Source organism: Oncorhynchus clarkii, chromosome 10 (assembly GCF_045791955.1).
Source record: "Oncorhynchus clarkii lewisi isolate Uvic-CL-2024 chromosome 10, UVic_Ocla_1.0, whole genome shotgun sequence".
Classification (NCBI taxonomy): domain Eukaryota; kingdom Metazoa; phylum Chordata; class Actinopteri; order Salmoniformes; family Salmonidae; genus Oncorhynchus; species Oncorhynchus clarkii.
The window spans coordinates 36,348,015-36,363,789 of NC_092156.1; the positions used below are offsets into that span (position 1 = coordinate 36,348,015).

General features: G+C 46.5%; 1 protein-coding gene across 2 annotated transcripts in view; it reads left to right on the forward strand.

Moving 5' to 3' along the window:
* LOC139418391 (nectin cell adhesion molecule 3b) overlaps nucleotides 1-15,775 on the forward strand; it is a 70,729-nt gene that overhangs the window by 40,176 nt on the left and 14,778 nt on the right. Inside the window, exons 2-6 of one of the 2 annotated variants that reach the window (XM_071167791.1) lie at nucleotides 6,908-7,255; nucleotides 8,756-9,055; nucleotides 10,595-10,712; nucleotides 10,823-10,974; nucleotides 13,956-15,038. In XM_071167791.1, coding sequence (XP_071023892.1) covers nucleotides 6,908-7,255; nucleotides 8,756-9,055; nucleotides 10,595-10,712; nucleotides 10,823-10,974; nucleotides 13,956-14,641 — 1,604 coding nt within the window. In that variant the 3' untranslated portion in view covers nucleotides 14,642-15,038. Of the gene's footprint in view, nucleotides 1-6,907; nucleotides 7,256-8,755; nucleotides 9,056-10,594; nucleotides 10,713-10,822; nucleotides 10,975-13,955; nucleotides 15,039-15,775 lie in introns of those variants that run through there. The other variant, XM_071167792.1, reaches the window with a different exon arrangement.

Consider the following 15,775-nt stretch of genomic DNA (forward strand, 5'->3'; position numbering starts at 1 on the left):
CTGTCTGACTTAGGAAGTGCGTGGTGTATGTTTCATGATTAACGACTCATGGTGTGATTGTGATAACGTACAGGAACTCAAGTCCTTTTGTTCACCCAACCTAGAATACCTCATCAAATGACGACCGCATTATCTCCCAAGAGAATTATCTTCGGTTATAGTCACAGCCGTGTATATCCACCCCATTCAAGCCAATACCACCACAGCCCTCAAAGAATTTCACTGGACATTATGCAAACTGGAAACCACATACCCCGAGGCCTTATTTATTGGAGCTAGGTATTTTAACAAATCAAATTTGATAAAAAGGCTGCAGAAGTTCTATCATCACATTGACTGTAGTACTCGCGCTGCTTAAACACTCGACCACTGCTACTCCAACTTCCGGGATGCCTACAAGGCCCTCCCCCACCCTCCTTTTGGAAAATCTGACCACGACTTCATTTTGCTGCTCCCTTCCTATAGGCAGAAACTCAAACAGGAAATACCTGTGCTAAGGACTATGCAATGCTGGTCTGACCAATCGGAATCTGAGATTATCAGGAAGTGTATAGGAAATGTTGTACCCACTATGACTATTAAAATCTATTCTAACCAGAAACTGTGGATAGAGGGCAGCATTCATGCAAAACTGAAAGCGTGAACCACCACATTTAACCATGTCAAGGTGACTGAGAATATGGCAGAATACAAAGTGTAGCTATTCCCTCACCAAGGAAATCAAACAGGCAAAATGCCAGTATAGAGACAAAGTGGAGTCTCAATTCAACGGCTCAGATATGAGACGTTTGTGACAGGGTCTACAGGCAATCAGACTACAAAAGGAAAACAAGCCACGTCGCAGACACCAACGTCTTGCTTCTGGACAAGCATCTACCTTCTACGGCTGCTTTGAGGATAACGCTACCAAGGACTGTGGGCTTTACTTCTCCGTGGCCGACGTGCCTAAGACATTTAAGTGTTAACCCTCGCAAGGCTGCTGACCCAGACGGCATCCCTTGCCGCATCCTCAGCATGCACAGATCAACTGGCTGGTGTGTTTACAGACATATTCAATATCTCCTTATCCCAATCTGCTGTCACCACATGCTTCAAGGTGGCCAACATTTTTCCTGTACCCAAGAAGGCAAAGGTAACTGAACTAAATTATCGCCCCGTTGCACTCACTTCTGTCATCATGAAGTGCTTTGAGAGACTCAAGGATCTACCTTACCTGTTACCCTAGACCCATCAATTTGCTTACCGCCCCAATAGATCCACAGACGATGCAATCACACTGCCCTATCCCATCTGGACAAGAGGAATACCTATGTAAAAATGCTGTTCATTGACACTAGCTCAGCATTCAACAACATGGTAACGTCCAAGCGCATCATTAAGCTCGAGGCCCTGGGTCTGCCCTGTACAACTGGGTCCTGGACTTCCGGACGGGCCGCCCCCAGGTGGTGAAGGTAGGAAACAACACCTCCACTTCGGTGATCCTCAACACTGGGGCCCCACAAGGGTGCATGCTTAGGCCCCTCCTGTCCTCCCTGTTCACCCATGACTGCGTGGCCACGCAATCATCAAGATTTTAGACAACCCAACAGTAGCATGCTTGATTAACAGCAATGACGAGACCGTCTATGGGGAGGAGGTGAGGGCTCTGGGAATAACCAGGAAAATAACCTCTCACTCAACGTCAACAAATCAAAGGAGATGATCGTGGACTTCAGGAAACCGCAGAGGGAGCACCCCCCCCCCCCCCCCATCCACATCGACGGGACCACAGTGGCGAAGGTGGAAAGCTTTAAGTTCCTCGGTGTACACATCACTGACAAACTGAAATGGTCCACCCACACAGACAGTGTGGTGAAGAAGGCTCAACAGCGCCTATTCAACCTCAGGAGGCTGAAGAAATTTGGCTAGGCACATAAAACCCACAAACTTTTACAAATGCACAATTGAGAGCGTCCTGTTGGGCTGTAACACCACCTGGTACGGCAACTGCACTGCCCCCAACCGTAGGGCTCTCCAGAGGGTGGTGCGGTCTGCCCAACGCATCACTGGGGATTAACTACCTGCACTCCAGGACATTCACATTACCCAATGTCACAGGAAGGCCAAAAATATAATCAAAGACAACAACCACCTGAGCCACTGCCTGTTCACACCGCTATCCTCCAGAAGGCGAGGTCAGACAGGTGCTTCAAAGCTGGGACCGAGAGACTGAAAAATGTCTTCTATCTCAAAGCCATCAAACTGTAAATAGCTATATACAGTTGAAGTTGGAAGTTTACATACACCTTAGCCAAATACATTTCAACTCAGTTTTTCACAACTCAATAAAAATTCCCTGTCTTAGGTCAGTTACGATCACCACTTTATTTAAGAATGTGAAATGTCAGAATAATAGTAGAGTGATTTATTTCAGCTTTTATTTCTTTCATCACATTCCCAGTGGGTCAGAAGTTTACATACACTCAATTGGTTTTTTGTAGCGTTGCCTTTAAATTGTTTAACTTGGGTCAAACGTTTTGGGTAGCCTTCCACAAGCTTCCCACAATGATTTTTTTTCTCCATTCCTCCTGACAGAGCTGGTGTAACTGAGTTAGGTTTGTAGGCCTCCTTGCTCGCACATGCTTTTTCAGTTCTGCCCACAAATCTTCTATAGGATTGAGGTCAGGGCTTTGTGATGGCCACTCCAATACCTTGACTTTATTGTCCTTAAGCCATTTTGCCACAAATTTGGAAGTATGCTTGGGGTCATTGTCCATTTGGAAGACCCATTTGCGACCAAGCTTTAACTTCATGACTGATGTCTTGAGATGTTGCATCAATATATCCACGTAATTTTCCTGCCTCATGAAGCCATCTATTTTGTGAAGTGTATCAGTCCCTCCTGCAGCAAAGCACCCCCACAACATGATGCTGCCACCCCCATGCTTCACGGTTGGGATGGTGTTCTTCGGGTTGCAAGCCTCCCCCTTTTTCCTCCAAACATAACGATGGTCATTATGGCCAAATAGTTCTATTTTTGTTTCATTAGACCAAAGGACATTTCTCCAAAAAGTACGATCTTTGTCCCAATGTGCAGTTGCAAACCGTAGCCTGGATTTTTTTTTTTATGGCGGTTTTGGAGCAGTGGCTTCTTCCTTGCTGAGCGGCCTTTCAGGTTATGTCGATATAGGACTCGTTTTACTGTGAATATAGATCATTTTGTAACTGTTTCCTCCAGCAACTTCACTTGGTCCTTTGCTGTTGTTCTTGGATTGATTTGTGTTTTTCGCACCAAAGTACGTTAATCTCTAGGAGACAGAACGCATCTCCTTCCTGAGCGGTATGACGGCTGCGTGGTCCCGTGGTGTTTATACTTGCGTACTATTGTTTGTACAGATGAACAAGGATGAACCAGACTTGTGGAGGTCTGCAATTGTTTTTCTGAGGTCTTGGCTGATTTCTTTTGATTTTTCCATGATGTCAAGCAAAGAGGCACTGAGTTTGAAATACATTCACAGGTACACCTCCAATTGACTCGGGCTACTTGACAGATTATGTCACTGTATCGCAACTCTAGAAGCTTCTAGAGCCATGACATAATTTTCTGGAATTTCCAAACTGTTGAAAGTCAGTCAACTTAGTGTTTGAACTTCTGACCCACTGGAATTGTGATACAGTGAAATAATCTGTCTGTAAACAATTGCTGGAAAAATTACTTGTGTCATGCACAAAGTAGATGTCCTAACAGACTTGCCAAAACTATTGTTTGTTAACAAGAAATTTGTGGAGTGGTTGAAAAACGAGTTTTAATGACTCCAACCTAAGTGTATGTAAACTTCCGACTTCAAATGTACATTGACTTGAAATCACTGGCCACTTTAATAAATGGAACACTAGTCACTAATAATGTTTACATACTTTGCATTACTCATCTCATATGTATATACTGTATTCTATCCTACTGTATCTTAGTCTATGCCGCTCTGACATTGCTCGTCCATATATTTATATATTCTTAAACCCATTCCTTGATTTATATTTGTGTGTATTGGGCATATGTTGTGAAATTGTTAGATATTGCTGCTCTGTCAGAGCCAGAAACACAAGCACTTCGCTACACCCACAATAACATCTGCTAAACACGTGTATGTCACCAATAAAAAAAGTGGTCAGATGAAGCAGATGCTAAACTACAGGACTGTTTTATCACAGACTGGACATGTAGACATCTAGACATGTTCCGGGATTCTTCCAATGGCATTGAGGAGTACACCACATCAGTCACTGGCTTTATCAATAAGTGCATTGAGGACGTCTTCCCCACAGTTACTGTACATACATACCCCAACCAGAAGCCATGGTTTACAGGCAACATTCACACTGAGCTAAAGGGTAGAGCTGCCGCTTTCAAGGTGCGGGACTCTAAACCGGAAGCTTACAAGAAATCCTGCTATGCCCTGCGACGAACCATCAAACAGGCAAAGCGTCAATACAGGGCTAAGATTGAATCATACTACACTGGCTCCGACACTCGTCTTATGTGGCAGGGCTTGCAAACTATTACAGACTACAAAGGGAAGCACAGCCGCGAGCTGCCCAGTGACACGAGCCTACCAGAAGAGCTAAATCACTTCTATCCCCCCCTCGAGGCAAGCAACACTGAGGCATGCATGAGAGCATCAGCTGTTCCAGACAACGGTGTGATCACCCTCTCCGTAGCTGACGTATGTTGACCTGTTTAAAAGGTCTTACAACTGGCAGGTGTCTTCACTGACATTTTCAACATGTCCCTGATTAAGTCTGTAATACCAACATGTTTCAAGCAGACCACCATAGTCCCTGTGCCCAAGAATGCAAAGGTAACCTGCCCAAATGACTACAGACCCGTAGCACTCACGTCTGTAGCCATGAAGTGCTTTGAAAGGTTGGTAATGGCTCACATCAACACCATTATCCCAGAAACCCAAGTTCCACTCCAATTTGCATACTGCCCAAACAGATCCACAGATGATGCAATCTCTATTGCACTTCCCTTTCCCACTTGGACAAAGGAACACTTATGTGAGAGAATGCTCTTCATTGACTACAGCTCAGTGTTCAACACCATAGTGCCCTCAAAGCTCATTGCTAAGCTAAGGATCCTGGGACTAAACACCTCCCTCTGCAACTGGATCCTGGTCTTCCTGACGGTCCGCCCCCAGGTGGTGAGGGTAGGCAGCAACACATCTGCCACGCTGCATCTTAACACTGGAGCTCCCCAGGGGTGCGTGCTCAGTCCCCTCCTGTACTCCCTGTTCACCCACGGCTGCATGGCCAGGCACGACTCCAACACCATCATTAAGTTTGCCGACGACACAACAGTGGTAGGCCTGATCAACGACGAGACAGCCTATAGGGAGGAAGTCAGAGACCTGGCCGGGTGGTGCCAGAATAACAACCTATCCCTCAACGTAACCAAGACTAAGGAGATCATTGTAGACAGGAAAAGGAGCACCGAGCACACCCCCATTCTCATCGACGGGGCTGTTGTGGAGCAGGTTGAGAGCTTCAAGTTCCTCGGTGTCCACATCAACAACAAACTAGAATGGTCCAAACACACCAAGACAGTTGTGAAGAGGGCAGGACAGAGCCTATTCCCCCTCAGGAAACTAAAAAGATTTGGCATGGGTCCTGAGATCCTCAAAAGGTGATACAGCTGCGACATCGAGAGCATCCTGCCTGACTGGTTGCATCAATTACCTGGTACGGCAACTGCTCGGCCTCTGACCGCAAGGCACTTCAGAGGGTAGTGCGTACGGCCCAGGTCCTGCCATCCAGGACGTCTACACCAGGCGGTGTCAGAGGAAGGCCCTGAAAATTGTCAAAGACCCCAGCCACCCCAGTCATAGACTGTTCTCTCTACTACCGCATGGCAAGCGGTACTGGAGTGTCAAGTCGAGGACAAAAAGGCTTCTCAACAGTTTTTACCCCTAAGCCATAAGACTCCTGAACAGGTAATCAAATGGCTACCCGGACTATTTGCATTGTGTTTCCCCCCCCCCACCCCAACCCCTCCTTTTATGCTGCCGCTACTCTCTGTTTATCATATATGCATAGTCACTTTAACTATACATTCATGTACATACTACCTCAATTGGGCTGACCAACCAGTGCTCCCGCACAGTGGCTAACCGGGCTATCTGCATTGTGTCCCACCCGCCAACCCCTCTTTGTTCATCATATATGCATAGCCACTTTAACCATATCTACATGTACATACTACCTCAATCAACCTGACTAACCGGTGTCTGTATATAGCCTCGCTACTGTATATAGCCTGTCTTTTTACAGTTGTTTTATTTCTTTACCTACCTATTGTTCACCTAATACCTTTTTTGCACTATTGGTTAGAGCCTGTAAGTAAGCATTTCACTGTAAGGTCTACCTGTTGTATTCGGCGCACGTGACAAATTAACTTTGATTTGATTTGAATAACATCTGCTAACCACGTGCATGTGACCAATAACGTTTGCTAACCACGTGCATGTGACCAATAACGTCTGCTAACCACGTGCATGTGACCAATAACGTCTGCTAACCACGTGCATCTGACCAATGTGATGTTATTAGGTAAATGATGTCCAACTGAGAGACAGATGGAGGGTTTAGTGTGTCGAGGGGAAGTCCGTATGCTATTGCCACAGTCCTTTATTGCCGTCATCAGTGGCCTATTACATTTACAGCCATACACATTGCACACAGGCTTATGTTTCACTGCCCAAGATAAGTACAACTCTTTTGATTATACTTCGTGACTAACCACAAGGGAATGTGGTTATTATTTTCTTTTGATTCTTACAGTAGTTCTTCAGAAAAAAATGGAATTAACTGATTGTTGATGGTGAAACTAATCATTTTCTCTTTCATTCTCTCCCTTTCTGTGCTCCAGGTGTGGGGTGCAGTCAGGTGTTGGTTCCCCAGAAGGTGAGTGCTGTATTGGGGAAGAATGTGACGTTGGGCTGTAGCGTGGAGGTGGGGGCCAACCTCAGTCTTACCCAGAGTTCCTGGGAGCGCCGGCTCCCCACAGGCTCGGTGACTGTGGCGGTGTACAATCCCGTGTTCGGCATCTCGATCCCCCCAAACTATGTGCGCCGCCTGTCTTTCCGCTCGCCCTCCTCCCATGACGCCACCATCGTACTGGAGGATGTGGGCTTTGAGGACATTGGAGTGTACACCTGCAAGGTGGCCACCTTCCCCCTGGGCAACACACAGGCCTCCACCACTGTCAGCGTGCTCGGTAGGAGTGTGTGCGCTTGTGTTGGGGGGTGCGCTTGTGTTGGGGGGTGCGCTTGTGTTGGGGGGTGCGCTTGTGTTGGGGGGTGTGCTTGTGTGTGTGTGTGCCAATTAGAGCTGGGACGATAAACAGGAAGTTATTGACACTGTCTATACCGATCACTTATCGCAGGCATTTTGCTGATATTATAAGTAACCTATACTAGAGAAATGTGAAGTTTGAAATTAAATACGTTTGCTAATATGGGTGATTGTTAATGGGACAATTGATGGCTACAGCCAGTAGTAGTAGTTTAAAAGATCATTTTAAATAATAATTATCTCATCAATTCAGGCAATTTATCACAATATGGATTTTTGGCCATATGACCCACTGCTAGTGTCTGTCTCTGTGCAACACACCTCGTGTAAGTGTGTGTTTGTATGGCTGATGGTGTGCTTGTAATATTCTGAAACGTAATCCTGCATCTTAGTAAAGAGCCTCATGTAAAAATGTATGAACTACACATGGCCATTGTGGGGAGAGGATCCTACTCACGTCACTGGGCCAGAGGGAGAGTGGTAAGACAAAGTGTGGAGAGAAAGGATGGAAGGTAGTGAGGACGAGGGGTTGGAATAAGGGTTGGTTGAAGGGGCATTGCAATGAGAACGGTATGGGTACAGTTGCGTGAGAGGAGGGGTGAAGGAATGGGAGCGAGGGAGGGGTGTACAGGAACAGGGTGCTATAATTGGAGCTAGAGGAATGTGGTGGGCAATTGAGACGCCCCTCTTTTAAAGGATCCCGGGGAGTTAGTCGGGGTTAGTTAGATGTATTATTCCAGGCAAGACCATGGCTTACACACACTGTTTTTGAAGGGTTACAGGAAGTCTCTGAGCTGCTACTGCGTAGTAGGACAGGGGAAAGGAGGGAGATGGAAAGGGGGGCGGCGTTTGAAAGAAAGAGTGATGGAAAGAAGGAAACAAGAGCTTGGTGAATGACTAAACCACTTCCAGACCCTACTCAGGAACTCTACTTCCCGAGAGCAGGGTTCCCCAATAGGTGGCCCACGGGCCATATTCGGCCCGCTGGTGATTTTATTTGGCCCCTGACAACAACAACAAAATCGGAATATATATATATTTGTATATTTAGGATTTTCGTTTTTGGATGTAAGACTGTAAAATCACCAGAAAATCATCTCAAAGTGATGTTAATTTAGGAAATCAGTTTGCAAATATTCTCACGCATAAATTAAAACGTGATCGTATCCCAATGTAATCCAGGTTTGAAATTATTCTGTTTTTGTCAAATACTACACAGTATCTGTTAGGGATTTTTGTGGTCAATTTGTAGTGTAAAAATTATTTCTAATTATTTTCCAGCCCCTCGACCAACCACTCAAGGAAAAATCGGCCCATGGCTGAATGTAATTGGGGACCCCTGCCCTAGAAGATACTGGAAAACTGACTGCACACTACAACCCCTTCTATCCATATTTCCTCACCCCTTCTCTCTCTCTCTCAGTGGAGCCCAGGGTGTATGTGTCGGCTGGCTCGGTAGCTCTGATCGACGAGGGCAATGAAACAGTGGTGGCCACCTGCATCGCTGAGCGGGCCCGGCCCCCCGCCGAAGTCTCCTGGGAGACTGACCTGTTTGGCCAATCAGAGGTGTCGCTGCAGGACGAGGCAAACGGCACGACCAGCACCCAGGTCCGCTACCTGTGGCAGCCCACCCGCCACATCCAGGGTCACGCCCTCACCTGTGTGGTGCGTCATCCTGCCCTGCACACAGACTTCAGGATCCCCTACCAGCTCAACGTGCAGTGTGAGTCTCTCTCTCTCTGTCTCTGTCTCTGTGTGTGTGTGATTAAATAAGAGTACCCATGAGACTGCCTTTTCTGTTCAAAATCATTCACACATACAGTACTAGTCAAAAGTTTGGACACACCTACTCATTCAAGGGTTTTTCTTAATTTGTACTATTTTTAGTGAAGACCTCAACTAGGAAATAACACATTGTGTTTGTAGAGGCCAGGTCATCTGATGCAGCACTCCATCACTCTCCTTGGTCAAATAGCCCTTACGCAGCCTGAAGGTGTGTTTTGGGTCATTGCCCTGTTGAAAAACACTAAGCTCAAACCAGATGGGATGGCGTATCGCTGCAGAATGCTGTGGTAGCCATGCTGGTTAAGTGTGCCTTGAATTTTAAATAAATCACTGACAATGTCACCAGCAAAGCAGCCCCACACCATCACACCACCTACTCCATGCTTCACGGTGGGAACCACACATGCAGAGATCATCCATTCACCTACTCTGTGTCTCACAAAGACACAGAGGTTGGAACCAAAAATCTCAAATTTGGACTCATCAGACCAAAGCACAGATTTCCACTGGTCTAATGTCCATTGCTCGTGTTTCTTGGCCCAAGCAAGTCTCCTCTTATTATTGGTGTCCTTTAGTAGTGGTTTCTTTGTAGCGATTCGACCATGAAGGCCTGATTCACACAGTCTCCTCTGAACAGTTGATGTTGAGATGTGTCTGTTACTTTAACTCCGTGAAGCATTTATTTGGGCTGCAATCTGAGGCTGGTAACTCTGATGAACTTATCCTTTGCAGCAGAGGGAACTCTGGGTCGTCCTTTCCTGTGGCGGTCCTCATGAGAGGCAGTTTCATCATAGCGCTTGATGGTTTTTGCGACTGCACTTGAAGAAACGTTCAAAGTTCTTGACATTTTCCATATTGATTGACCTTCACGTTTTAAAGTAGTGATGGACTTTCATTTCTCTTTGCTTATTTGAGCTGTTCTTGCCATAACATGGACTTAGCCCTATTTGATATCATCTTCTGTATACCACCCCTACCTCGTCACAACACAACTGATTGGCTCAAATGCATAAAGAAGGAAGGAAATTCCACAAATTAACTTTTAACAAGACACACCTGTTAATTGAAATGGTTTCCAGGTGACTTCCTCATGAAGCTGGCCGAGAGAATGCCAAGAGTGTGCAAAGCTGTCATCAAGGCAAAGAAAGGGTGGCTACTTTGAAGAATCTCAAATATAAAATATATTTTGATTTGTTGAACACTTTTTTGGGATAATAGATGATTCCATATGTGTTATCTCATAGTTTCGATGTCTTCACTTTTATTCTACAATGTAGAAAATAGTAAAAAATAAAGAAAAACCCTTGAATGAGTAGGTGTGTCAACTTTAGACTGGTACTGTAAGTGTCTTTGATGCTGGAATTTCATCAGGTTTGATTGATTCATGTAATTCCACACAAAAAAGGTTGGGGGTGGTTGAGTTTTCCACTTTTTCAGGTTCTGTCTGTTGCCCCTTCTCTGTGTCGTGTCTCTGCAGACGCCCCAGACATCGTGGTCGTAGGTTATGACGGTGACTGGTATGTGGGCCGTGAGAACATCCAACTGACCTGCAAAGCCAACGCAAACCCACCAGCACACCACTTCACATGGATCAGGTGTGTGAGCGTGTGCGCTCGCTACTCGTGTTTTTATGTGCACAAATTTGTTCCCACTGCAGATTAAACGTTGAACCAGTGTATAATGTAATTGTGTGTGGATATCTCAGACTGGACGGGAAAATGCCAGAAGGGGTGGAGATAGTGAACAACACGTTGCTGTTTCTGAGGCCCCTCCAATGGAATGACTCTGGAGTCTACAGGTGTGAGGTTGCCAATGACATCAACCTACGCAGCAGGGACCTGAGGATACGCATACAAGGTGAGCGGAGGAAACAAACGCTGCTGAATGTGCACACAGCTTGTTATTCCACACGTATTCTTCCTGTCTTTCTTAGGGAGAACTTTAAACATATTATGGCCTTGAAGCTTTCGGTGTCAACATAATAGCATAGAGATGAGTCATGATTTCTATAATATATAATGCTGTCTTTGTGGCTCCTGCTACTAAACACTTTTTAATTGTTATGATTTTGTAACAACAGCATTTACAAAAAAATGGAATAAAAAAACATGATCCGTCCAGCATTTCGTCATTCTTGACCCCAGTCTGTCTAAGCTTGAGGGTGTGTTTGAAATGAAGCAAGGTGCCATGCTGTGTTAGGGCCAATTTATCTCCGGCCCTCAGATGTACGAGTCTTAATGAGGCCCTGATTAGTCTTGATTAGGTCTCCAGATTTTCAACAGGAGAGGAGATCTCCCCGGTTCTTTGGCCAAACCCATGTCTGCTCATCCCCCAGACCATTAACTCACTCCTCCACTCTCCTCTGCTATGTCTCCTCTGTCATTCCCCTGGCCTGGCCTGTGTCTCTGTCTCTCTGCTGTGCAATATGAACCCTTTTGGCCGTTAACCTCTCTTCCCCTCCTTAATGGAGCTTTCATTTCAATATCACGTTGACTACTGTACATCTCTCTGTCTCTATGCTCCATCTCTCTCCCTCTCTCTCTGCTTTTTCCCCTCTCCTCTCTCTACCTCTTTCTGTCTTTCCTCCCTCTCTTTGTCACGGAGTGAAAGGCAGAAACGTGTAGCCTTGACTGAGAGATGAGGATGTCCCAGATTCATAACATTCACCAGCTCTTTTCAACTCCTATTCATTATTTATTAAACCTTTTTTTTTGCTTTTCCCTTTGAGAGGAGCTCTGTGGTTTTGTGTGTGGTGTGTTTTCGCTGTGTGCACGCCTCTGGGAGGGGTGTGTGTGTGTGTGTGTGTGTGCGCGCCCACACATTCGTGCAGTGTCTCCACATGGTGTCGCATAATTCATATGATTCAAATGGAATTCACAGGGCCATGACGCCAGAGATCGATATTTCTACAGACATCTGACCTGGAACTAGGAACTAAGACTGCGGTGTCATCTTATGTCCCTGTTTGAACAACTTTACAACAACACTTTTAAAGGGAACCGTTCACACATGAAGCAGTGGACACGTCACTCAGTCCTAATCCAACCATAACCACAATGGTTCAATACAGACTCGGCAAGTCCAGACAGAAATACTAGCAGACGGAATAAGGAGAGCAGATTGACCAGAGATGTAACAGCATGTCCCATCTGTGATACTAAGCTGTTGATGAAGGGCCCAAAGAACATTCTAGGGAGTATTTGAAGATCTGGATCAAGTCATTAACGCATATGCCCAAAACAGTTGTTCAAATTGGCTGAATTGTGAAGGAGTGATTCGCCCTTTTTGCCTATCCCTTTATCCAAGTATCCATCCCTGAACCAGTCCCTACCATTTTAGTAGTCCTTCCCATATCTCCAAGCCCCTAACATTTAGTGCTGACTCTATTCTAGACATCCCCTCCCTCCTACCTATCACAACATTATCACTGGCAATGACATGTTTGTCTTTATTTGAAATGCTCAACATACTCTCTTCATAAAGCCGTCCATAAGCCCACATAACAGGCACAGCATTAAAGTGTTATTCGGTTAGTTAATTCGACCTGATTTTAATGGAAGTAGCTACAGCACGTCATGTGAGTGTCCCTCAAACCTAACAGTAGATCTGTGCAATCCGGAACAAATCTTCTCTTGCATAGATTTACAGACAAGGAAAATAGTAACTGACTGTGTGTATGTCATGCTGCCTCTAGTTGTCAGCATTATTAACCACTTATACAGTACTACTTCAAATAAGACACTAACAAAAGCCAGGCAACATTCACTTCAATTGATGATTTGTTTAAAAATGTGTTTTTGCTTTGTAGATGATTTAGTTTCCTGATCACTCATCTCTGGTTCCTAGACTAGTAACATCAACATCCCTCTGCCTTACCTTACTTTTCCATTGACCATTATGACACTAATCACAAAACCGTCTCAGTCTCTGGATTGCTACAGCTCTGCCTACAGCACACTTGGCTGCTATAGACTGCATGTCATTTTGGGTACATTAGCTCAATCCCAAGACATCAACTTAATTTACCACATCTATACGTTTTGAAAGGGAACTTCTATCCTCAAGTGGTATGTCAAGACGTAACAACATACTTTGTACAGACAACATGCCAATGCAAGCCAGAGGCTGTTATGAACATGTCATTTTAGATGTAGAAATGTTGGTAGTGTTTTCATGTCAACCTATCCCCTTTCAGTAATATGCTGATGTAGTTGGCATTGACATTCTCTACTTTTCTGTCTGTATTTCCATCCCTCCCTCCCTGACCCTCCTTTTCCCTCTACTCCTACCTCCCTCCCTGACCCTCCTTTCCCCCTCTGCTCCTACCTCCCTCCCTGACCCTCCTTTTCCCCTCTGCTCCTACCTCCCTCCCTGACCCTCCTTTTCCCCTCTGCTCCTACCTCCCTCCCTGACCCTCCTTTCCCCCTCTGCTCCTACCTCCCTCCCTGACCCTCCTTTCCCCCTCTGCTCCTACCTCCCTCCCTGACCCTCCTTTCCCCCTCTGCTCCTAACTCCCTCCCTGACCCTCCTTTCCCCCTCTGCTCCTACCTCCCTCCACTGACCCTCCTTTCCCCCTCTGCTCCTACCTCCCTCCACTGACCCTCCTTTCCCCCTCTGCTCCTACCTCCCTCCCTGACCCTCCTTTTCCCCTCTGCTCCTCCCTCCCTCCCTGACCCTCCTTTCCCCCTCTGCTCCTACCTCACTCCCTGACCCTCCTTTTCCCATTTACTCCTCCCTCCCTGCCTCCCTGACCCTCCTTTCCCCCTCTGCTCCTACCTCCCTGCCTCCCTGACCCTCCTTTTCCCATTTACTCCTCCCTCCCTGCCTCCCTCCATTAGATCCTCCCACCACCTCCATGCCCTCCACCACCCCTGCGCCTGTCCTAACCGGCTCTGCCTCCTCATCCACCTCTGTGGGAGACAAGCGACGGGTCTTCACCTCTCCCACCCTGGCAGCCCTGCCCCCCGACAACCACCTGGGCACCATTGTGGGCGGGGCTGTGGGCGGAGCCTTGTTCCTCCTTCTGCTGCTGGTAGTGGGCGGGGTCTGTTACCTACGACAACGACAGACCTTCCGTGGGGACTACTACACTAAGCAGTACCTAGGGCCTTCAGACATGCAGAAGGCTCCTCCACAGCACGAGCTCCACCCTACTAAGCCTGAAAATAACGTCTACCTAGACAAGGACCGCGAAGAGTGGGGCGACCGCGAACGCAACCACGTGCGGGACCGTGAACGCCTCCACCTGCATCCAACATCAACAACCATCATAAACAACCAAAGAGAACCGGAGTACCAGCCCAACGGCCTCACGAGGGCGATGAGGAACGGAGACCACCACGACCACCTGCGTAGCTACCCCAGCCCACACCAGACAGGCCATGCTAGATACGCTGCCCCGTCACACCCACTGAGCACTGGCTCCCCCTACCTGTCGGATGACTGCTATGACAGCGGGGCTGAGGGGGACTATGTCTCCCATATGGACGGCTCAGTGATCTCACGCAGGGAGTGGTACGTCTGATCCCACCACCACCAGGCACGCTACCCTGCCAACAGACTCTGCCACCAGAGAGAAGAGAGACCACAGCGCAGAAATCACAGGAGGATTTCATACATTATTTAAGAAAAGAGAATACTCACATGTTCTGCCTCTCTACATCTCTTTCTCTCTATCTCTCACAAGCTCATGTTTGGACATTGTCTTTATACTGTAGTTTTCTCTTTCAACATGCTTTTTCATTTCTCATACAGGAGCTATTTTCCTCTGATTCTGATCCTCATACAGGAGGTGTTTCCCTCTGATTCTGATCCTCATACAGGAGGTGTTTTCCTCTGATCCTCATACAGGAGCTATTTTCCTCTGATTCTGATCCTCATACAGGAGGTGTTTTCCTCTGATTCTGATCCTCATACAGGAGGTGTTTTCCTCTGATTCTGATCCTCATACAGGAGCTATTTTCCTCTGATTCTGATCCTCATACAGGAGCTATTTTCCTCTGATTCTGATCCTCATACAGGAGCTATTTTCCTCTGATTCTGATACAGGAGCTATTTTCCTCTGATTCTGATCCTCATACAGGAGGTGTTTTCCTCTGATCCTCATACAGGAGGTGTTTTCCTCTGATCCTCATACAGGAGGTGTTTTCCTCTGATTCTGATCCTCATACAGGAGGTGTTTTCCTCTGATCCTCATACAGGAGGTGTTTTCCTCTGATCCTCATACAGGAGGTGTTTTCCTCTGATCCTCATACAGGAGGTGTTTTCCTCTGATCCTCATACAGGAGGTGTTTTCCTCTGATTCTGATCCTCATACAGGAGCTATTTTCCTCTGATTCTGATCCTCATACAGGAGGTGTTTTCCTCTGGAGGTGTTTTCCTCTGATTCTGATCCTCATACAGGAGGTGTTTCCCTCTGATTCTGATCCTCATACAGGAGGTGTTTCCCTCTGATTCTGATCCTCATACAGGAGGTGTTTCCCTCTGATTCTGATCCTCATACAGGAGGTGTTTCCCTCTGATTCTGATCCTCATACAGGAGGTGTTTTCCTCTGATTCTGATCCTCATACGGGAGGTGTTTTCCTCTGATTCTGATCCTCATCATGGAAGGTGTGTGGATTGCCTTCATTCTGAACTAGAGGACAAATCTGTTAACTA